The sequence below is a fragment of the Onychomys torridus genome, chromosome 21, assembly GCF_903995425.1.
Source record: "Onychomys torridus chromosome 21, mOncTor1.1, whole genome shotgun sequence".
Lineage (NCBI taxonomy): Eukaryota > Metazoa > Chordata > Mammalia > Rodentia > Cricetidae > Onychomys > Onychomys torridus.
In genome coordinates, this window is record NC_050463.1 from 36,043,235 (window position 1) to 36,066,857 (window position 23,623).

General features: G+C 51.9%; 1 protein-coding gene across 2 annotated transcripts in view; it reads right to left on the reverse strand.

Moving 5' to 3' along the window:
* Klhl29 (kelch like family member 29) overlaps positions 1 to 23,623 on the reverse strand; it is a 307,924-nt gene that overhangs the window by 62,194 nt on the left and 222,107 nt on the right. For both annotated transcript variants that reach the window (XM_036170647.1, XM_036170646.1), the window contains 2 exons: positions 5,092 to 5,233; positions 1,668 to 2,180 (listed from right to left, as the gene is read on the reverse strand). In XM_036170647.1, coding sequence (XP_036026540.1) covers positions 1,668 to 2,180; positions 5,092 to 5,233 — 655 coding nt within the window. The remainder of the gene's footprint in view (positions 1 to 1,667; positions 2,181 to 5,091; positions 5,234 to 23,623) is intronic.

Consider the following 23,623-nt stretch of genomic DNA (forward strand, 5'->3'; position numbering starts at 1 on the left):
TCATGAAGTGTGAGTGTGTGTGTGGTGTGTGTGTGTGTGTGTGGTGTGTGTGGTGTGTGTGGTGTGTGTGGTGTGTGTGGTGTGTGTGTGTGTGTGTGGTGTGTGTGTGTGGTGTGTGTGTGTGGTGTGTGTGTGGTGTGTGTGTGTGTGTGTGTGGTGTGTGTGTGGTGTGTGTGTGTGTGGTGTGTGTGTGTGGTGTGTGTGTGTGTGGTGTGTGTGTGTGTATGGTGTGTGTGTGTGTGTGTGTGTGTGTGCGCGCGCGTGCACACATGAGTGTGTGTCTGTGTGTGTGCATGTGTGTGTACGTGCGCGCGATTGCTTTTGTTCTCTCTCTTTTTTTTTTTTTATTTAAGAGAGGGGTTGCTAAACCAAAACAGTTCAAAGAAGAAATCAATTTAGTCTCTCCCTCTCTATATAAAAAAATAAATTTTAAACAAAGCAAGGGTTTACCAGATTTCAGATGTAATTTTCTATAATTTAAAACTAGTACTGGTTTCCCACACAAAGGCAGTCAGAGCTCACACAGGTTCGGAGTGAAACCCCACAGGGAGCTAGATGCTGGCTTTGTGGTTGGGGTTGCTCAGGAAGACTGGAGAATGACTCAGAAGGACAAGTGACTAATGGCAGGATTACTCTGCTCAGAGGCAGGGACCCCTGTGCTGGACTTCCTGGGGATCTGAGGAAAAGCCATGGCTAGTTGTGTTGTGTACACTATCTAGCACCACCTACTGGCCCCTTTGGAGGAGACATGGGCACTCTAGCAGGCTAGGCAGAGACCTCTTGCCTCCTCCTGTCCCTGGCTCTGCCTAGCCGGGTAGAACCCTCATAACCATCCCTCCGCATATTGCAGGATCAGGACCTGAGAGCTGTCTGGCAATGTCCCTGCATCACTGAAAGACAAATCTAAGACAAGCAACCTCAAAGCCTCCCTTCCCAGCCCTGGCCCTGCTGGTCCGCTCAGTCAGACCCTGGGACTAGAACCCACCTCTAATGTCCTGTGCCCTGACGCTGAGGCTGCGGCCCATGCAGAGAACCATGTTGTGTGCTCCCATCCCCAACCGCAGGAACTACCTCTGAGCTCTTGGTAAGGAAACTCCCCCGGGGCTGGGAGCTGGGGTCTGGGGTCCCCTGAAGGCCAGCCTGGAGCTGTTCTTCTCAGGGGCTCACCGAGACCCCTTCAGTCCTTCAAAACCAAAACCTTAAGCGGCTCAGGGTGGTAGGAGTGTGCCTGGGCCCTGGTCCGGCTCTTATCAATGGCTTGGTGGAGAAGGGCTTGTCCTGACCTGCATAGGCAGATGGTGTTTTTAAAGTCTTTATGGATGGAAAGTGGTAAAGGCCTCCATGGACTGTTCTGGTGACCCTTAGGAGGAGTGGGTAGCTCTTGCTCAATCCAGCCTTGGTCTAGCCTGGGGTGAGCATGCCCTGGGCTCTGAACTTTCAGGCTCCCTCTTCCTTCTCTCCATTTTTTTTTCCTTGCTCTATGAATCTTCTCTGCCTGGATTCTTCCTCCCCCGCTCCCCGCCCCCGAAATAGTTTCTGGCACAGCTTCTGGTTAGATGAAGTCAATGAAAGAGCTACCATGAACACACTTCTGTCTTCCCTGGGTTGGAGTGACCAGGCTGGGAAGGACAGACCAGGCACACAGTGGAGTGTGTGACAGGACTTACCTTTAGGGTGCCCTGGGTCGGTGAATTCATACTTCCCCACTCCAATGGTCCGGAGCATCTGCAGCCCATGGGCCGAGTCTGTGGTGGGGGGCCCATTGGTGGCAGGGACGGTACTGGGGAGAGCAGCGGACGGCTGGGCTGGTGGAGGTGGAGGCAGCAGAGGCCCTGCCATGTGGCCGTTGCCCACAGCAGTGGGTCCCGGGCGAGCTACCTGCCCCACTCCAGGCAAAGTGGATACCGCCAGGGGCTGAGGGCTGGCATACAGAGCCTGGGCAGGCATGTTCACCACCACACTGCTCAGTGGTTGGGAGGGCGGCTGTGGGAGTGAGTAGTGGCCTGGCATCAGCGGGAGCTGGGGCCCCACATGGGGAGGCAGTGAGGGAGTCACCCCGATGACCGGGGCCTGGACGTTCACAGCCGGGCTGAAGGTGGGAGGCTGGGTCACTCCATAGGAGTGTGCGATCAGGGAAGGCTGGTTCCCGGCGGCCACCGTGGTCACCCATGGCCCTGTGCCTGTAAGGGAGATGGAAGACATGTTATTCGGCCAGTTACATATCCATTCAAGGAACATCAACTGTCCCAGGCCTTGGGCTGGTGCCTGGAGTAACAACAGTGGCTAAGACATTTGTGTCTGAGCACTCAGCAGTTTACGAATGTGATAATGCAGGGTTTAGGGGCGTATGTCTTTAACCCCAGCACTCTGGAGGGAGGCAGAGGCAAGTGGATTTCCATGAGTTTGAGGTTAGTCTGGTTTACATAGGGAGTTCCAGGACAACCAAGGCTACATAGCGAGGCTTTTGTCCCAAAGAGGGAAAAAAAGGTGTGTGTAATGACAGTTTTAGAACTAGGTGACTATGGGGGTCCAGAAAAGGAAGAAAGATCTGTTTGGGAGAGATGAAACACAATAAAGCTGGGAGAAAATAATCAGAGGCCTTCAAAGAGCTCACTTCAGCTCTCCTACCTATGAGCCAAGAGCCCTGGCAAGTTGCTTTGGTTCTCTGAGCCTCATGCTTTTTAATCTGTTAATCTGGACTGAGAACGGAAGGCAGAAAGCTATCTGTGAGAAAACAAAGTAACACCAACAGTGTGTCAGACACGTTGCCTGTGTGTGGTGTATGTACGTCTTTGCTGGAGAATCGCGGTGGGTGGGAGGCAAAGAGAAGGCTGGCCGTGGACAGTGTTTGCAGGGGTCTCAGGTGAGCGCAGTGAAGATGACAAGGTGCTTCCCAGGCACCTGGAAAGAGGTGGATGGAGTCTGGGAATTCCTGGAAAAGATTTGAGGGGACTCCAGGCCTTGTCTCACACACCTTCCACACAGCTAGAGCGGTTGGAAACTAGAGGAACCCAGTGTAGCTCTTAAGGTAGTTTTAGGAGAACAATGAAGGCCAGCCACGCCTCTTAGAATGTGATAAAAGATGAAAAGCCAGTGATGCCCAAGTCAGGCAGAGCAAGGCCTGGGTCTACCTGGAGCTTAATGGACGTTGAGGTGACCCAGACGGCTTGGGCAGAAGCTGGGAGATAAGGATGACAGGGAATTCTAGTCTGGCCACTTCTGACTGAATGAGTCTTGGTTTGGGCCGCCATTATTCAGATTCAGTCTTGGTTTTCACGATTCCTCTGGGGTTCGGGTGTAGACTGAGAATGGGGAGACTGAGGCAGGAGATGGGGAGCTCTGGAGGCCAGAAGGGCTGGGAGTTCCCTTTCAGACGTAAGATGAGGAGGGAGGGCAGGAGCCCGCCTGCACAGTCATACTCGATCCAGCAGGGGGCATCGAGTGAGGACGAGCTATCAGAACGGACCAGCTCTGAGTCCTGTTCTGGTTCAGGATAGGTGACGTGTATGCCTTTCTCCTGTTAATTTCCTCACCTGCAGCAGGCACAGGAGTACCAGCGTCTGGGACCGCTGCAAGCCTCCAGATCACACACAGGACAAGGCACACAATAATGTGCAGGACATATTTACCGTTTGCGTGATGAGAGGGGAAGACTGCAGGCCAAGAGACATTGGCAATGTATCGCGGGCTAGACTCTAGAATAGGCTGCTGGGGGTGGGGGCGGGACACCATGTCCCAGCTAAACAGAGGAGGTGATATCAACGTGAGCCAGTATGGCTGGATGTCTTAAGGCCAAGGCCTGTCACCCCAAACTCAGTGCTCCCCAGGACTAGCCAGGGAAGCTGGGAACATGCATCGAAATGTCGGAGCCTGGCTGACAGAGCCACAGACAGCTCTGAGATGCTATGCCATGAAGAGGAATTTTTTTTTTTTTTTTTTTTAAATGAGATGACTGCCTGAAAGGGGCTGGAGACCTACAGAGAGGCCTCTAGTCATTTACAGCAAGCCCTGATCACTCTTTTTACTCTATGATTCAGAAGCTACTAGGATGGGCTACGAAGGGCACAATTCTAGGGGAACCGGGAACAAAGCACAGAAAAAACAAAACATGCAAAAGAAAAAAAAATAGCACTTGGGACTGGGCGGCGGTGGCGCACGCCTTCAATCCCGGCACTCAGGAGGCAGAGCCAGGTGGATCTCTGTGAGTTCGAGGCCAGCCTGGTCTACAGAGTGAGATCCAGGACAGGCACCAAAACTACACAGAGAAACCCTGTCTTGGAAAAACAAAAAACAAACAAACAAAATAGCATGTGAGATCATAGTGGCCCCATTTGAGAGGGAGTGGAGAGCTCTGTGCTTGTGTCCCCAAACCCAGCTGTTTAAACCCAATTATGAAGAGGTGGCCTTGTGGCAAACTTGAGTTTGACCGCTGGGACAGGGCATGGTGTCTGTGGGCTGAGCAGCTATGCTCTAGGGCTGTAACAATGACCAATGTGGGGGTGCTGAAGGGAGAGTGTCGGTGAGGCACTAGGTGGGTTGTTAGTATTGGGTTGTGGCTTTGCACTTTAGAGGGACAGAGTGAGAAGCTGGAAAGTGAAGGGACCAGAACTCATGAGTTTGAGGGTGGAGTGACTGATGGGTTTGGGGTGTTTATCTGGCAGAAGACATGGAGCTGGGGGGGGGGTATCTCCAGGTAGCTGTACCAAAGTGGGGTGTGTGTGTGTGTGTGTGTGTGTGTGTGTGTGTGTGTGTGTGTGTGTGAGAGAGAGAGAGAGAGAGAGAGAGAGAGAGAGATATCTTGATCTCGATCGATCCAGGAGCAGTGGGAAGTCCTTTGCTCTGGCCAGAGCTGAGCAGCAGGAGGACCTAGATGCTATGGAAAGGGGGGAAATCCTAGACCTGGGGTCAGAGCATGCTCATGTAACGATGGGCAAGCAAAAAAAATCTCCCTGAAAGTGTGACTTGAGAAACTTGGGGTCCCACACATCCCAAGCCTGATATCTGGGCTTCTCCAGCCTCATGGATCAGGATCTTTGGAGAAGAACAGAGCATCCAGTAAGCAGGCGTCTCTGTCAGCTGATGGACACGCACCTGGATTTTCGCTCTCCCTCATCTGTTTGGAGGGCGGCTCATCGGTGTCCCAGGGTGTGGACTGATTGATGGGCGTCTGGCCCCATCGAATGCTGGTCGTGAGTCCCTGGGACTGATTGTCAGCTTTGGAGATGCCCGGAGCCTGTGGGAAGTAGATGAGAATGGTGAGCATAGACTATCCCAGGACCCTGCCTTGACCCTGTTCCCTCAGCAGTAGAAACCTGAGCTTTGTCCATGGTTCATGGGCAGAGAGAGATAGCTAGCTAGTCTGCACCCAGTCCCACTGATGCTGGGACCTCTGCCTCCTTCCCAGCAAGGATGATGGGATATCAGGACAGAGGACACCTACAGCTTTGGCCTCTGATGAGCTCCTGGCCTCTCTGACTCCAAGCCAGTGCCTTACCAGGGGAAGTACTGCAATTGATGGGAACATTCTCTGGTGTCGGGACACCTCAGCCCTCAGACTGTCGGTAACCCACCGTAACCCAACTACTACCCTCTTATCCAGGGTATGGGCTGAGCACTGACTGAACCCACTCAGTCTTAGTCCACCAGGTGCCCAGGACTTGTGGCTGCTGACTGAGAATTCCTAACGAGATGGCAAAAGGTTTGCTCCGCAGAACACCGTCATCAGCTGGCAAACGAGGGTGACAACATCTTCTCCACCCTGCTCCTACACACGCTGTTGAGACTCGGTCAACTCATGGAGGAAGGGCCGGGGGGTTATGAAAGCCAGAAGGACAGGTCAGGTCATGCCCCCAGGCAGGAAGAAGCAATGGCCTCTCGGAGCAGTGAGGGGGCTTGTTTGCTATGTGAGCCCGCCTTCTGATTTAGCTGTTTAGGTGGACAAGAAGAGGACTCTCAGGATGAAAGCACATGTCCGGTGACAGTGGGCCCCTAGGCTACAGTCCTGACAGAACTCCTAAGAAGCATGCTTTCTAGAAATGTATAATGAGAAGGGCAAAATGTCCCCACTGTGATACTGATGACAAAAGCAGGCCACAGGATTACGCCCGTGGGACCTCCCGATGCAAACCGTCCTGCTGTTGAACAACATGTGCGAGAGGGGAGTGACCCAAATATCAGCAAGATGTTATCCTTCGGTGAGAGGATTCTGGGTAACTTTCTGTCGACCTTCGTTTGCGTTTATCAAAATAAATGGCTCAGGGGATCGGACTCAGGGTGTTGGACGTGTTTTGCAAGTGTTCCACCACTGACCCACATCCCCAGATTTTTTTTCTTTTTCTTTTTTAAAGGGTTTGTATTCCAGGCCACCTTTGAACCCATGACCTTCCTAAGTGCAAAGATTTCAAAGTGCTAGGATTTCAGTTGTGTATCACCACACCTAAATACCAAGTTTTCTACAACGGCCATTACTTACAAATAATAAAAATAAATCCTAAACATATCATAGATGCTGGAGTAAGAAAACTGGGTCGCCAAGGAGCGAGGACCTCAGTGGTGGTGGCTTTGAGAAAAGTAGTCACAACTCCTAGGAACCCAGCTTGGCCTAGGGAAGCATGTGAGCTGGGAGGAGGGGCAGAAGTCCTTCTCCACAGACACTCACAGGTGTTCAGGTAAGGCCACAATGTCTGTGGCACCTTCTGATAGAGCCTGGCCCAGTGATGAAGCTGGAGGCAGAGCTCCCTGGGGGGCCCTGGAGCAGGGTGATTCTCCTGGGTCCTAGTCTGGGGACATAGCAGGGGGTGTGGGCAATAGGCTGGGCAGGGCTTTCGGTGTCTTTTCTGTATCACACTTTGGCACCAAGAGCCTGCAGCAGGGCCTAGCAGGGAAGAGCAGCAGCCAGGCAGCGTTGAGAGCCGGGGCAGTGCAGAGGTAATTGCATCAGGGTGCACTTTACTTCTGGCCCATGATTAGGATGCTCCACTTCCAGGAACAGGACATGGAAAGGAGGATGAAAAGAAAAAAAGAAAAAAAAAGAACAAAGAAAAAGAACAATTCTTTGGATGAAGTGTTCTGATCGGAGGCCCCACCCCTGCTTGTGGTATGGCTGAGATTGAGGGGGGAGTGAGATACAAAAGGAGGGGGATCTGGGGCATAGCCATAATGGTAGCGAGGCATAGGAAACACCGGGGAGGCTTTTCTCCAGTTCTCTGAAGAGGCAACTTTCAACATGTGCCCCGTCTAAAGGCAGAAGCCATCTAGACATCTGCAGCCGTTTATTTCCAGGATCATGGTGGGGTTAGAGGCCCAGAAATTTCTCCTGAAACCAGAGGCATCCAAGGGGAAAGGAGTCTATGCTTTGCCCTATTCAAGAGCCTTGTTTAGGGGACACATGTGTGAATGTGGCTGGGATCCCTGGCCTCCTTGCCAGCAAGGCTCTTCACTGGCAATGTGGAAATCTTTCCCGCCAGGAGGGGGCGCTGCAGGCCCTCTCTGCTGCCCAGGTCCCAGAGGCTTCCCAGATAAGAAACAACAGCTTTGCTTAAGATCTCAAGAGTCCTCTCCCTCTCTCCCTGTCACCTTTTCTGCACTGCTGGGTCCACAGGTCCACATGGCAACTTAACCGGGGAGGGAAGCCTTCTGGAAACAAACCCTGAGCCCGCCACTTCTGCCAGAAGCTCTTATTGTTTTTTTCCCCCCACTTGAGTTTGGGTCATCCGGTTCTATGGTATAAAACTCTGAGAATTCTAATGTTTGCCCCGAAACTAGAGGAGTTTCTGGACTTGAAAAATTGCATATTTTTTCCCCCGACACATTGCTTAGGCTTATGCAGTGTGTCACTCATTTATGCCTTGGTCTATTCTTTGGTGAATATTCTTTGGGCTGGTGTTCTGTGTTATGTACTGGCCAGGGCAATGGTGATGTGGGCCAGTCGGACCCAGGTGACTCCCTTTGAAGGCTCATGAAGCAGAGCATGCCGGTGTACAATGTCAACTCTGGTGTACCCCAAATAGAAGCTGGGTGCTCTCTCTGGGTGTGCATAGGCTGATCCGGAGCCACAGGGAGATTACCTGGCTTCCAGGCCTCCTGCTCGACTCTGCGTCTTTCATTATCAGTACAAGCAGTTTCTTAGATTGAAGAAAACCTCTCTGAAGTCCACCCTGCCCCCCCCCCATACCCCCTTTAGGAATGATAAATAAAACCACTCACATTCTATTCTGTGCTAGCAACATCTTAAGCTGCAAGCAATTTGCAGCTCAGGAATTTCATTTTATTAAAGCAATCAAGTGAATATTCCTTTCTTGATTCTGTCAACAAACAACTTGGATGTTAGGAGTGTGCCCTTTCCTGAGAGGTCCAGGGCTTCCAGGTGAGTCATAAATGGATTGACCACAAGCAACTTATATGCAGGAGTGTGCCTTTTGTTGCGATGTCCAGGGCTTGCAGGTGTCATATATGGACTGACCAGTATTGTACGTGAGGCAGGAAGCCTGACTAGGGGGCCTTTCCTCCTGCCAAGGGCTCTAGGCCCCAAATAATCACATGCAGATGACAGATTCTGGAGATGCCTGGGACCCTGTATGGGTCTTTGACTGTAGCTTTGAACTTCCCTTCCCTCTCATGGTTTTGAATTCCCACACATCTGGAATCCCTAGGAGCAATCCAGGCTCTTCCCAGCTTGAGTGAGGGTGTGCCTTAGGGTAGGAGAGCAGGGGTGGGGTGGGGTGGGATGGGGGTAGAGAGTGTGCTGCCACTACAAGAAAGACCAGCTTCCCAGCCAATAGGGCAGAAGTGGGCTCAACAGAGTCTCTCTCACTTCTCACTTACTCTCACTGCCATTCTCTGGGACACCCAGGAAGGCACCCAGACTGAGACCTTCTGCCTCTCCTTGGCCCTGGCTTCTGCTCCAGCAACAGGGAGGTACTCATCAGGAGAGACTCACCAGCACAGCCTTCCCCTACGAGCTCGGCAGAGTGGCCCTATCTGCCCATCACTGGGCTTGAGCTGGCATCTCTCGGCTTCCCTTTAATGAGATGCTAATGGGATGCATCATTAACACAGCAGCTTTTTAAACCCTGGCTCTTGTAAATTTTCAAAGGTCACATTTTTACGGTGCCTGACAGCATCCTGCTCCTTTCAGAGACTGGAGACCACTAAAGACTCGGGTCCTTTATGGCTGAAGCTCTGTGAGGTGTGGGGCTGGCAGCACAGGCTGAAGGCATCTGCTGGCAATGGGCTGTCCACTCCCTCCCACCACCCACCCCCTGCGCCCCCAGCAGCTTCACAGGGCATGAGGGTTACCCTCTCCCAGCCTGGGGAGACCAAGTACACAGTTTCACATGGTCCACAGTGTTGCTCTCAGAAGACAAAGATCCTTGGCAGAGGGGTCAAGGGAGATGCTACCCAGCTGGGGAGACAGAGGCACTTGAACTCTCCTGGAGGACCTTCTGCTTAAGCTGTGCAGTAGCCAGAGAGCCTGTGTTCTGCTGGTCAGTCCAAACACACACACACACACACACACACACACACACACACACACACACACACACAGAGAGAGAGAGAGAGAGAGAGAGAGAGAGAGAGAGAGAGAGAGAGAGAGAGAGAGAGGACATCTTCCTACTCTGCACAAAAACACCACAGACATTTACAGCAGCCGAGTGGGCAGGGAGGTTTGAATGATGATGGGGACTTAGACTCCCCGGGGGGGCTGTCTCAGTTGTTGCTTGTTCTCATTTCAGCCTCTGTACGATCACAGGGCTCAGCGCACTGCCCCGAAAGGTCCTGTTGACCCTGTCCTGGCAGGCAGACTCCATGAAGACAGATGCTCAGTGCCATGCCTGGCCCAGCAGGTGCTATGCTTGGCATGGCTGTCCCCAGGATGAAAGCAGGATTTAGGAACCACAGCATGGGCCAACAGGAAGAGTGACATCACGGACACTGGTTCAAGGAATGAATAAATTTGCAGGCCATGCTTCAGGAAGAGTGGAATGCGCAGGTCATGGAGCAGAGCCATAGGATGGTCTGGTTCGCCTCTCAAGGGACCACCAAGTGACTCCATAGCCATGGAGACTACTGAAGGTTCCTTAGAGGCTTGGCTAACATAATCCACTAACAATGGCCAGAAACTATCGGTCCTCCCTGAGTGCCTAGGGGTGGTAGAGGTACAAGGATGCTGAGGCTGACTCTTGCTATGGACATGGATGCTTCCTAGGAAATCCCAAATACTGCACCGTCCACTCTTATCCCAAGGGCATCATCAAAAGAACCAGGAAGTCCTCAAGAGCTGCCGGAAGAGATGGGCTGGCAGTGGGTCACAAAAGTTCAGCAGGCTTGAGTGACACCGATGGATTGGGGCTAAGATCACCATCCAGGGACCCTGTATCAGCTGGTACATTTCCAGCCTTGGCACAGGACAGAGCCTAGTTTATCCCCTCTCATGACCTCTTTCTACAGTCATGCGGCTGAAGATGGCACCCAGGGTTCACACACTTGCTTCCAGACTGGAACCTGTGGTCCTAGACGCCTTGCCACTGGTGGAGCATACAGCCGGTGTGGGGGTGAGCCTGGTGCACCCCATGCCAGCGCGCTCTCTCTCAGCTCCTACCGGGGTGCTTGGAGCCCTCTCACCCGTGTCTCAGTCTGCTTCCGTTCTTACTTGGGTCCAGAAGCTCTGCTGGGGACCCTGGTGCAGCAATGGTCAAGGTCCTCTCCTGGAGAGATTTACAAACGCTGCTGCCATGGGGACAGCTGGCTCAGAGGTTTGTGGTGATGATTCAGACATGGAGAGAGACTGCAGGGAGCAGAGTCACATGATGCCTCACTTCGCCTACGCTTGTTAATGGCAGCCCCCATGCCACAGATATGAAGAGGTACAATAGCCAGGTACGGTAGTTTATACTTGTGATCCTAGCAGTCAGGACTGTCTGAAGTAAGAGGACCGGTGTCTGTGTGTGCAAAGCCAGTCTGGATCACACGTCAGCCAGAGCTACATAGCAAGACTCGTCTGTCCTGGAGGCCAGGCACTGGTTAAGTGGATACTACCTGGTGACTGGCATCCACAAAGACACTGCAGAATTGTTCCAACCAGCCTTCACTGCATCCCCCTCCCCACAAATTTGTTAGCTATTAGAAAATTCTGTTAAGTCACTAACGGACAAAAAGAAAGGGGAAAAAATGAGATACACACTCTACTGTGTATAGTGTAAAAGCCAAGAGATCCAAAATCACTTGTGTGTTGCTCTCGGCAAACGCACCCTGTGTTATCTGCGTCCCCTAGCATTTCGCAGAGGACTGGGGAGCAGCATAAACACAGAAGGGGGCTGGTACCATGTAAATACTAAAACGGGTACACACAGCCTCCCTTGGAGCGGCCCCAGATGGTTGATGGGAGGAAAGTGGCCTTGGTTAAAAAGCTGAGAAGGCACAAGAAGGGAAACGGCGGCGGTGGCCGTGGCCCTTGCAACTCTCTGACCTTGATCCACAGCCACACTTTCCTTTTCCACCTCAGGACTCCCTGCAGTACCCACCCACTTTGGAGAAGACAAGTTTGCTGGAGTCCCACTGTTGCAGCTCCTAGCTCTGGATTGCTGAAGGCAGCAATGGATACTCAGCTGGCCGGGTCTCCGTCGTGGACGGAGCCATGTTTGCTGACCTCCCCGCACATGTGAAGCACTCCCTCCGAAAGCCTTGCTTGGTAGCTTCCCTAACCATCAGGGCGCCATCATTTGACCTGCCTTGCAAAGACAGTGTGGTCTGGAAGTTTGAGCCTCCAAGGGAGGCGAGCACAGCTCTGAGTCCACACGCTGCCAAGGTAGGCGGCAGAGACCGGTGAATTGGGAGTGGCGAATGCTGTCATCTCGTTTTCCTTTTTACCTGGAGGTTTTCACTCTCATTGCTTTTCTGAGACTAGCGGGAGCTAGTGCCTGCCCATGGCAGAAGTGGGTAGGACTCAGGCCACCAGCCCTTGGGTGGGTTGCCCTGGGTGGGAATCGATTGTATGACCTAGCTGTCAGCTGAGCCTAGATGGACAGCCTTTCTTTGCCAATGGTACACTTTCCCTTTCCTTCCAGCAGACCTCTCCTTGGAAGACTCCTAGAGCTTTCCTGATGGCCAGGCCTGCCTGTGGGGAGTGGTGGAGGCCAGTGTTTGGTAAATGCACTCCTGCTGGGGACTGAGTGTACCTACTTCCCAGGGGTGCTCATACACAGCAATGTACCCTGGAGAAGGCAAGTCTTATTTATAGCAATGGTGTGCTAATGGTGGGATTCATGTATGGGTGGGAGATCTTTTGGTGTCTGGGTGCTTTTAGATTCAGCTCATGAGTACGTTCCCAGACCGGCAGGCTTTCTCATTCCAGAACATGGTGGGAACAACGGTCTAGTCGCCACCATGGATGCAATCTCCAACATGAGGCATGTGAGATACATCTAGGATGATGGCTAGAAATGGACTCTAGTCCTAGAAGGCCTGACTTTGGAGCAGCAGGCCACCCCTGGAGTGTGCCACTTTAATAAGCCCACATCGCTGATTCAGGGAGTTCTTGGCCCCACCCTGGGGAGCAAGGGCAGTCTTTTCATCTATGTTTCCAGGCCTGTGCCCCGAGTCAGGGTCTATAGCTGCTAGTTGGGTCCTGGCTGGGACAGATTTAGGGGCCTTGCTCACATGGTTCATGGGAGCCAGCTTCTTGGGGAGGCCACTGTCAGGGACTCCTGCTTTGGGCGTAGGTTTCCAGGGATCAGAGGATTTGTTGACCCACAAGGCTGTGGGAGGAGCTAATGGCACTTAAGGGCGTCTCAGTTCTAATTTGATTGCTATTGAGCTACAAACAAGAAAAGCCCAGTTAAAGCCCCACTTGGTGCAGGGGTGGGGTCTCCCATGATCCTCCTATACTCTCGAACCAGGGCGCCCTCTCTTGGCCCCAGGCCTCCCCTTCTGAGCCCCACCAGAATGCACTGCAGAGCCTGATGAAATTTCTAATAATACTAACCAATGATGTGTTAAATTGAGACACTTCTGGCTCGGCCGCCGGAAACCACACGATGGTTTAAAGGACCGGTGCTTACCTTTCTCTATCAATTTGCTGCTAAATTACTGCTTTCAGAGAAACTTATAGAAAAGTAATTCTTTATTTAAATTTTAATTTCCATCTTGTCATTTTAAATATATATTCAGATTCCAATCATATTACAGAATATGATGATGTCTCTGGCGGGTAAATGACCCTGCTCGAAGCCTGGGTGGGTACGGAGGAGGCATACAAGTGGGTGGTGGGGAGAGACATACACTTAGCCAGAAAGGAGAGACCTCAGCTCAGCTGAGGTGGCAGATGGAACTCCAGAGGTTGGAACCCTGCTCTGTGACCCCCGACTTTGTGTGCCGTCCTGAGGGCCACCTGCAAATGTTTTATGTTGGAACCACCAGCTATTGGCTATGCTTGGATCGCTGTGTGAACTGAGCCGTAAGTGGATGCCAGCTGAAATGGGGCTGCGGGGCCAGTCGCCACCCTAACGGCTCATATTTCAACACCTCCCACACGCCAATGGTGGGCACAGCTCATTTCCCTTCAGGAAGAATTCTGTATTCTTCCCACCATGTTACGGATGACCCTCGTATGATCCAGGCAAGTTCAGTAACACTTGAGGGTGCAACTTTGGGCTCTCACTGAAACCTACTCTACCTGTCTTAATCCATTTTGGGTTGTGATTAAAAAACAAAACAAACAACAACAACAACAACAAAAACCATCTGAGGGACAGTGAGTGATATGGCTTGGTGGGTGAGGCCGCATGCTGCCAAGTTTGGTGACCTGAGTTCTATGTGGTGGATCCAAATGGAAGGAGAGTTCTGAATTCTCAAAGTTGTCCCCTGACTTCCACATGTGTGCAGAAGAATGCATCCCCACCCGGTGAATGAATGAATAAATTAAATAAGTGTAATAACTACCTGAGACGGGGTATACATTCTAAAGAAAGGAAGTGAGTGAGGTCACTCTTCGGGAGACTCCAGAGCATGGGTGCCTGTAATCTGCAAAATTCTGGTGATGTCCCCATGGTGGGAAGGGATTACACAGGCCGGGCATATGCAGAAAATGTCATACATTTGCACAAGAAGCTAGGGCCTGGGGGGAGGCCATACTCACTCTTTTGATAGCAGACCACTCTGGAGGGGACTAATGTGTTCACACCACCGACCTATTCCCTCTTAGGGGTGGGGTCCCTACGCCCTAGTTATTTCCTACTGGGTCTCAGTGTCTTAGAAGCACAATGGTGTCTGAAGACCGTCACAATGTCCTGGGACAGTCAGAATGTTCCCAGGTCACCTCTTTCGGGGTTGACACCTTTATCAGTAGACTTCCATGTCGAGTGCATCCACACATACTACACTGTTGGGTAACACTGTGAGCCTTCCCTACGTACCTGCAGGATGCTGACCACAGTCTATCTTATCTCTGCTGTGTCCATCAACGGTGCCTCCTGCTCCGACTCTGGTAATATACTTGGCTTCCTTCATCTCTCTTCCTCCCTCAAACCTCAGGCCCTTAGACACCACTGACGTTCCCCTTAGCCTCTGCCAGTGTGATATGGGTCTTCTCGGTGTGTGTGTGGGGGTTGCACATCTGGACACACCTGCCTCCCTCTAGGCTGGCACCATAAAGCATATCCTATCTCTTCATATCCCCCACCACACACACTTACAACTTTGGCTTCTTTTCCCTTTGGCTTCTCAACATTAGGCTGAACAAAAAAAAAATCTGGCCCTTTTTTCTTCTGTTTTATCTTCCATGGGCCTCCTGACCTTCTTAGACTGTGGTTACCCTGTCCCAGGGCTAGGAACCCCCGGCATTTATCTCTGCTGGGTGCTCAGCGTCCACACCCATCTCTTCAACTTCAACTTGCGTGAACCCACCCTGTCTCCATGACCATCAACCCCTCACTGCCCATCCCTACAGCATGCCTTGTCCTCCCTCACCCCCAGCCCTAATACCAGGTTCCCCTTTCCTTGAAATTCTCTTCCCCATCTGTCTTCCACACTTTCCTTTGCTTCGATTTCACCCACACCCCTTCTCTGTTTCTTCTTGTTCCTTCTGACCTCATTTCCTGGCCCCGGGTCATGCCTTGTGTCTACACTAGCCTCCAGGCCGGGCCCCCTCTCATCCAGGTCCTGTTTGGGCCCCCTTCTTCTCTGCCAGTTCTTCCCTTAATAGGAAACACTCGTACGGTAGCCCTTAGCTTTGCCAGAACCCAGCTTTCTGTAGTATTTGGGAACTACATTTGCTTTTCCTTTTCCAACATCAAAGTCTAAATCCTTGGAGATGTGTATGCTCAAAGTTCAGTGAAGACAGCTTCCTTTGCGGATGTCAATTGGCCGTGAACAGGGTTGGCTTCTGCACCCTGTTCTTGCACATGCCCTGTCCAGATCTCCCTGGGCCCCTAGCTCTAAACTCCATTCCGCAATGGGTCTCGTGGACAAAAGAAATGATAAATCTGGCAGAACCCTTACAACTCCACGCTTTCAACTTTCCCCTAACAACTTTCAACCGAAAACTTCTTAGCCTTATTTCCAAGTAACTTTTCATCCATTACAAAACCCACAATTTTTTCAAAGGGGCTTTGAAATAAGATCACCTAGTAAAAAAAAAAAAGCCTATCACAAATGAAAGTCTTTGAAAAGAAAGAGGCCCTTTCCCATGCTTCAGCTCCCCGTCTGATACCATTCCCTTTCATTTTACAGGAGGTGCAGGGCAGGCCTGGCCCTCAGCGGACGCCTGTGATGTGAGGGAGCCAGTGGACCAGACAGACACACAGACGAGAGGGGGAGCAAGGGGCAGCTGCTGTGGAGCCGGGCTGGGCCTTTCATCCCCCCCCCCCATACAATCAGCCCTTGCAGCGCCCCCAACAGCTGCTCCCTGTAACCTGCCTGTCGCTCTCAGAGGCTTCCTGTCACCCTGCAGGTTTCCCATTCACCTGGGCAATGCAGCTAGCTGCTTTTCCAACACACACTGGAGACTCTCTTCATTCTTCCCACCGAAGTGGGCGGGTAGGGAGGCGGCTAGAAAAGCTCCTACTCTGGCCTTTGATGGGGCATTTCCCAACTGCGGACCCTGCAGGCAGTAAATGTGGGGCCACTTCTTGCCCTCCCCAGGGTCAGCTTCTGACGCACAGAAACACACACCCGGCAACACCCACCACCGCAAAGGAGGCTTTGTTAAACTTCTGATTTAACATCGTGGCGAATTTGGTGAAGGAAAGTCTTCCGTCCTGGACAACTGTGCTAAACCTGGTTCCGGAGAGGCACACAGGCTCCCTGACTGGACCACCTGTTAACTGGGCCTGACCTTCCTATGCCTAGACACTATGTGCTCAATACAAATTCTGCACCAGGCTTCTGGGCCTCTCAGCCACCCCGGGGAGAGGATAGATTCTTTAGAATGGTTTGGCCATTAGCTGACCTGGTCTGTTGCCCACCAAGGCCTCTCAGTCCCTTCCCAGAGGACATTCTAGAATTGACCAAGACTTCCACACTGGCATGGTCCATTCTAGTCATGAAGGACCCCCAAACTGAGTCCCAGCCCCTTCTCATAGAATCTTCTAACACATCTACCCGACCTTCTGAATCATTCCCAGTTTTCTAGTTGTAGCTGCAACAGATCATTATCACTTTTTTTTTTTCATTTATAAAGGCTTCCTGGGCAGAGAGAAACATCCCAAACCCTCTGCACAAGAGTGTGTCGTCAACCGAGAACAGGACTCAACGCCAGGCGACACAATCCTGACACAGACATCTTCAGCGACCTCATTAGAGGCCGAACAAGAGAGAGGACTGTGTCAGAGTCCCACGGAAGGGCACGCAGGAGCAGGACAAAGACACAAACAACACAGCACAGATATCCTTGTCAGGTGGCTCCTCAGGCCGTGAGTATGGTGGAGGAAGCGGAAACAGTCTTTCTTAGTAGAGGGACTTGGGGACTCTCAGAACCCAAGCTTACAATCAGCTGCAGTGTGGGACTCCAAATTCAGTGGGGTTCCCCCAGTGTGGACGTTCTAGAAGCATGCGATGCATGACTCAGGCTACATTTCCTAGGTGCCTGATGTTCTCTCGTTGGGTTTCTGCCTGCCTACTCTCTGTAATGATAGTATCAGGTGGCCAGGCACACTTAGGAGGCGAGGGACACCCTCTGCCTCAGTCTAGCTCAGCTACATAATGGAAGCAGTTAAAGTGGGTCTTTATTTATTTATTTATTTATTTATTTATTTAGGAAAATTCTTTCAGCATTGATCTATCATCTCTATAGGCTATGGGTATCTTGCTGGGCACACTGACTCTATTCATGCTCAGGAGGTACGGGACAGAGAGTGACCACTGGTAAAGCCTAAAGAGGTGATGGAAGCGGGGCCATGTGGATCTCTGTGAGTTCGAGGCCAGCCTGGTCTACAGAGTGAGATCCAGGACAGAGAAACTCTGTCTTGCAAAAAAACAAACACAAAACAAAAACAAAAACAAAACAAACAAGAGGTGTTGGAAGGGGTAGGTGATGACGTGCAGGCAAACAGCAATTCTGCCCTGGTATAGATGGTGGGGGGTGACTTCCTTTCCTCAGGACTGACACTAAGGAGAGGTGCAGTGAGTAAATAACCATGTGTAACCCTTCTTCCATCCAACACCTACACACCCACCCACTCACTCACTCATTCATTCACCCACCCTCCCACCCATCCACCTACCTATTTACTTAACTGCCTACTCATCCACCAATCCACCCACTTGGACACTCACCCACTCATCCATCAATCCACCAGCCCATCTTTCTATCCATCCACCCATCTATTCATCCATCCATCCATCCATCCATCCATCCATCCATCCATCCATCCATCCACCAACCAACCAATCATTTCATTCTTATTAAGAAACTAACCTATGCTGGAGATGGATCCTTGAGTAGTCTCTGGCATCAGAGAGCGCAATCCAATCACAACCCGAACATCTGTATCCCCTGGACCTGTGAATATAGGCTAGTTTTCAAGCTCTCAAGGCCTGAGTGTTCTTTGAGGTCACTATCCTGGTTGTCCTGTTCTGTTCCACATTGTCTTAGCTCAGGATGCTATAACAGTGTATTACACACCTAGTATGTGACCGTGAAGCTTCAAGAGCAGTCATTTCTTCCCCTCACAGTACTAGAGGCTAGACTACCTGAGATCAGGGTGCCCCCCATGGTTTGTTTGGGTAAGATTCCTCCTCCTGGCTTACAGATACCCAGCTACCTTTATGACTGTGTACTGACATGAAGGGAGACAGGGCATTCTGACACCTTTTTCTCATCATAGGAGACCAAGGCCATTATACTAGGTGGGCCTCACCCTCATGGCTTCATCTAAACCAGAATATCTCCCAAAGTTCTGTACTCTAAAGACCATCACAGTGAAGGCAAAGGCATCAACCTATGGATTTGGGGGGAGAGAATTCAGTCCACAGCACCCACCCAGCATGCATGCAGTGGGTGTTCAGAACCAGGTCCGTATCAGTCTATCTGTCTGTTGTCTCTCTGTTTCCACTTTGCCCACCAGACCCTGGGGGTGTGTTTAATGGAGAGAGTTACTCTCAGACCTGACTAGCATGTCAATCAGCACCCACCCCCACCAGCCGGAGCTCTAATTTTTAGATAGCTTCCCCCTCAGTGCACCCCCCTTCCCCAACAACATAATCTCCACGATCTTGAGTCTTTCCCGAACGCTGTTGAAAGGGTTGTTGTATTTATCTCTGTAGCATCCGCTGTGCCCCCGTGCAATTTTCCATTGTCATGGTTCATTTTAATTTCCTCTAAGGCTGCTGGCCACTCTCGTGTTCAGAAATAGCTTGTTCCACTTAATAAAAGTGCTTAAATATGCAGACATGGGAAGGTTCCTCTGCTTGTGCCTAAGCACCGCCCTGTGTGAAATGAGTGCCACATCATGCCTCCTGCGGTAGGGCCCAGCACAGGTTCTGTGGCTCCCTGGAGAGAAACCCTGAAGGAAAGGTTCAAGGGCACAAACAGGATCCAGGAATGTCGGGTGAGAACTTTCCCAGCCTGGATCATGCCACCATGGGCCTTCTGAGTCAACCTCCCCCTCTCCCCCCACCCTCCTCACTTTCACAGCACCCAGAAATCCCTACAAGTCACTTTACCTCTCTGAGTTCCTGATTCCCTAGTGGCTCTGAAATGTCTCCCCCCAAAGCCCATGTGTTAAAAGCTTGCCTCCCTAGCTTGGCATGGGGACCTAGTGAGAGGTTTTAGGTAGTTATGGAGATAACAGTTTCTGTTGTGGCTTTGTGCCTGGCTGCCAGAAGGTGAGTGGGCTTGCCTCATCCCAGGCTCCCACCATGATGCACACTGTGCAAGTCCAAAGCACCAGCGTTGACGGATGGAGAATGGAAACTTGGAAAACTGTGAGCCAAGGTAACATCTTCATAGGTTTGTGGCTGTCAGGGAAAGCTGGTGACCCTGACCAATAAACTAGTCATGAGAATTTCTTCCCCCAAAGACAGGTTTTGGTGAAAAATGGCCACCCCCTTTCACCAGAGACATGTGGTGGTGGTGGTGGTCATCAAGAGGCAACAGTTGCTGTGATCAGGGGCCTCAAGAACATGCAACTGTGAAGGGCCTTTTACAAGAAGGAAGACATTCCAAACAGTGGCCTTTCTTCTGAATCAGTGTTCTCTGGGTTGCTGAGGCCCAAGAATTCCCTTCAGGCTGTGGCTCACCAGGAAAGGATGAAGGAGTGGAAAACAGATTGGCTCTACATTCAGGCTCTCTGGAGAGCCAAGCCTTTGGGGGAGGGGTAACCAGGTCACAGCCAGGGCACAGTAATCTCTGTGGCTAAGCTAAATTACAGGGAAAATATTAGCCATGCATTGGACTTGGAGACCCAGTGACCGGGAGCAACATCGTGCAGGTTACCTTTCTTTTGCTTAAATAACCAAAGAGTCTGGGTGACTGGGAGATACTGGTATGAGGGTGGGGATGAGAGGCCCCATCACAGCTCCAGTCTTGTCTTGCTCTGTTTGGTCTTCCAAGGACAGGGAAGGCCAGAAAAATGTTGGCCTAAGAATTTTGGTCCTCAGTGCCCCAGAGATGCAGACTGTAGACAGTCATTAGCAGAGCCCAGAACTTGGGGTCACATGGGATACAAATGGCTTCTTACTAGAAGTTGGGGGATCACCTCAGTGCCATCACCCCTGGAAAGTGGGATCTGAGTGTTTGGAATAAGGCTAGCCTTATTCATCTCCATTGGGCTTTAGTATTGATGCCAAAACTTTCTATTACTCTTTTTTGTTTTGTTTTTCGAGACAGGGTTTCTCTGTGTAGCTTTGCGCCTTTTTCCTGGAACTCACTCGGTAGCCTAGGCTGGCCTCGAACTCACAGAGATCCGCCTGCCTCTGCCTCCCGAGTGCTGGGATTACAGGTGTGAGCTACCACCGCCCGGCTTCTATTACTCTTCGAAAGATAACCTAGAGATCTACTGATGGCTATCCATATGTTAAAGACAGAAATGGAGGCTGGGACTGTGGGTCCAGTCAGCCTGTAGCCACTGAATCAGCAAGCCACAGTCCAGGCCTAGAATGACACACACCTAGGGGTGCGCATGCATGCATACACACACACACACACACACACACACACACACACACACACACACACACACCCTACCTCTAGCCTACTCGGGCTGCCAGAGGCCTGCAGCTCCACAGTGCAGGAGCAGCTGGCGGATGCTCCGTCTGCCCCCAGAAACTTTCCTTCCTCAATGGCTCCAAAACACAGAGTCTCCCATGGCCACTTTGAGCTCCCCTCCCAGCTACTCTTTCCTAAATCAGCTTCCAATCTGACTCATTTCAGTTTTAAAACAAGAAAACATCAACAAACACTATGCAGGGAAACAGATGGTAACAATTACGGGAGAAAACAGAGCCCGCTCCCTCTACCAGGGGCAGGAGAACATATTGTCCCCCAGACAGTGGTTGTCTTCCAGCTATTCTCCTGTGGAAACGTGGGCCTGGGGCTCTCATCAAGGGACACGCCAGCCCTGGAGGGGTCACGAGGGTTATAGAGCACCTTGAAGCAGGTCCACTGGGAGCTGAGACCCGGTGCTTCCCCAGGGAGGGAAGAAAAACCATCCCTGAACATTCTAGGACACCTTAAACAAACCTGGCACCCCATCATCAGAAGCCTGAGAGCTGGGGGTGCTGGCCTCATCCCCTGCACACGACCCATGGCTGGCCCTTTCCACGTCCTTGTGTTTCTGTGTCACACATCAGGCCACAAGCTCCCAGGGGCAGGGGTTGTTTTCTCAGTGCGGGGTGGCAGTTAAGAACTGGGCTCTGGCTGCCGGCTGCTGGTTCAAGCCCAAGTGCTGCTGCCATTTAGGAGTGGGGAGAACTGGGGTGAACCGAGAAAGCTGATGGTACTGCCCGTCCTTGCTTCACCCCTAAGAGGCAGCTATTTTCAAGTACCCCCCTCTTCTATGACTGAGAATTAATGTGCGCAGAAGCCCCAACCGCCACCCAGAGCCCGGCGGGTGCTGTATGTTGAAGCTCCGACGGCAGTTTATTCCCCATGCAGATGGCCAGCTTCGTGTCTGGTGCTCGGTAAACAGCCCTAAAAGCTTGCCAAGTGGAAGGCTGAAGAGGCAGCCTCCAGCTGGTCATGAAGGCAGGGGCGACACACGCCCGAATCCAAGCTGTGAGGATGGAAGCCCTGTTGGTGGAGTTGGGGGCTGGAGGGTTGGGTCTGAGAGCACATGGCCAGTGGCCAGGGTCCTGAGTGAGATTTGGCTCCATCCTCCTCGAGGTGTGGTAAGGGCTTTGCTCTCCAGGATATCAAACGGGCAGAGAATCAGCCAAGGAAACAAAGTCAAACAGTGCTATGATTGGTCCCTGTCCGGCAGGCAGGGGCACGGGTGGGGTTTTTGTCAGGAATGAGGGTGTGGACACAAGACAGAAATGACATGCCTGTCCTTCAGGCAAGGATGCATAGTGCTTTTGCTGTTGTTGGGGGGGGGTGTAAAAAAATAGGGTTCAGTAATGAGGGGCTTGCTCCAACTCCTTCATTACATGAGTCTCTGTTTTCCTCATCGGTACACTGAGAATTACAGTCTCTGAGTCCCAGGCCTGGTGAGATTCTGAAGGTTGGATCCATCAGTTCCTAGGACCACCCAGGACTCACTGCGGGCTGCTGCTGTCCACCTGCCTTTTGGACCGTACTCTTCCAAACATTGTCATGTTCCTTGATATATTCTCACATAACCCTCATGCAGCAGAAACAGGACCTCCCCCGCGCCCCCCCCCCCCCCCCCCCGACATGCCAGTGACTGTGCTCTCCCAGGTGTCTTGCACATGTTCACACACGTAGGTTGTCACACACATGTCTCCCCCATGTACCTTGGCACATGACATCTGCTTCTGGCTTTCACCCTAGGTGGGCCTTCGGCCAAGCTCCTAGCCTCAGGGTCTGCTGTGTCTGCCCCAGAGGAATATCATTCCAGGCTGATTGGGAGTGTCAGACCGAAGCAAGATGGGGCAGCTCCAGGATGAAGGACTCACTCTCTTCCTCACCCTATCTAGGGCTGCCCCACACCAGCATTCATCACAGCCCCTTTGGAAGGACTCCCAAAGTCGAGAGGGGCGCCCCCAGTTCTAGCTGTGTTCAGGAGCTAGGCATCTTCACCTTTTTCGGGGTGTGCATTTCCTGCCTGGGGGAGACTGTCTCCTTCCCATCCCCACTTCTCTCCACCCCCCTCCTTCCCCTCCAACTCCACCTCTTCCTTTCTCCTCCCTCCCCTTCTCTCTGCTCTCTCCTGTTCTCTCCATTCCTTTCTCTCTCTCTTGTCTCCTTCTCTCTTTTTCAACCTATCTCTTCCTCGCCTTCCTCTTCTCCCAGGTGTTCCAGACAGCCACAGTTGGCAGCCTTCCGTCTTTGCCAAAGCCACTGCCAAGCTCCCCGGAAGGCACCACAGAGGGTGTACAGAGACCCAGGCTAGCCCCTGAGGGAGCATAGCTTATTCCTGTGGTTTTATTGTTTGTCTGTTTGTTTTGCCGGAGCTGAGGACCGAACCCAGGGCCTTGCGCTTGCTAGGCAAGTGCTCTACCACTGAGCTAAATCCCCAACCCCTCCTGTGGGGGTCTTATGGGAAACAATGGCAGCTGGGAGGCAGCAGCGGGCCTTGGTGTGGACGTGGACGGGATCCCCAAGCCAATGCCCCCCCCCCCAAAGCACCTCCTTCAGGGAGGTCAAGCGGGGCTTAAGACAATCGGGCAGATTCCCCAGCCCTGGGGTGAGAACTAAGAACACAGATTTGAGGCTTTGCGAGGCCAATCCCTTCACGTGCACATGCCATGAACCAGGAGGCCAGGGTTTGGAGCACTGAGCTCCATCAAGGTTGTTCCTGCTATGGGCTTGGGCATTTAGCTGCCAACCTGGGTACCACACTCATCACCTCACCGGATCCCTGGACGTGGGTTTCTCGAGCTGGGAATCAGGCTTTGCTTGTTCTGGTGGAGGGCACTTATCAGGATGGCAGTAGAGCCTTGGCTAGCTGTCTCAGTGATGTGGCCTCTTTAAAGGATGGCATTTCTCAAGGTTTTGTGAGCTCTGCCA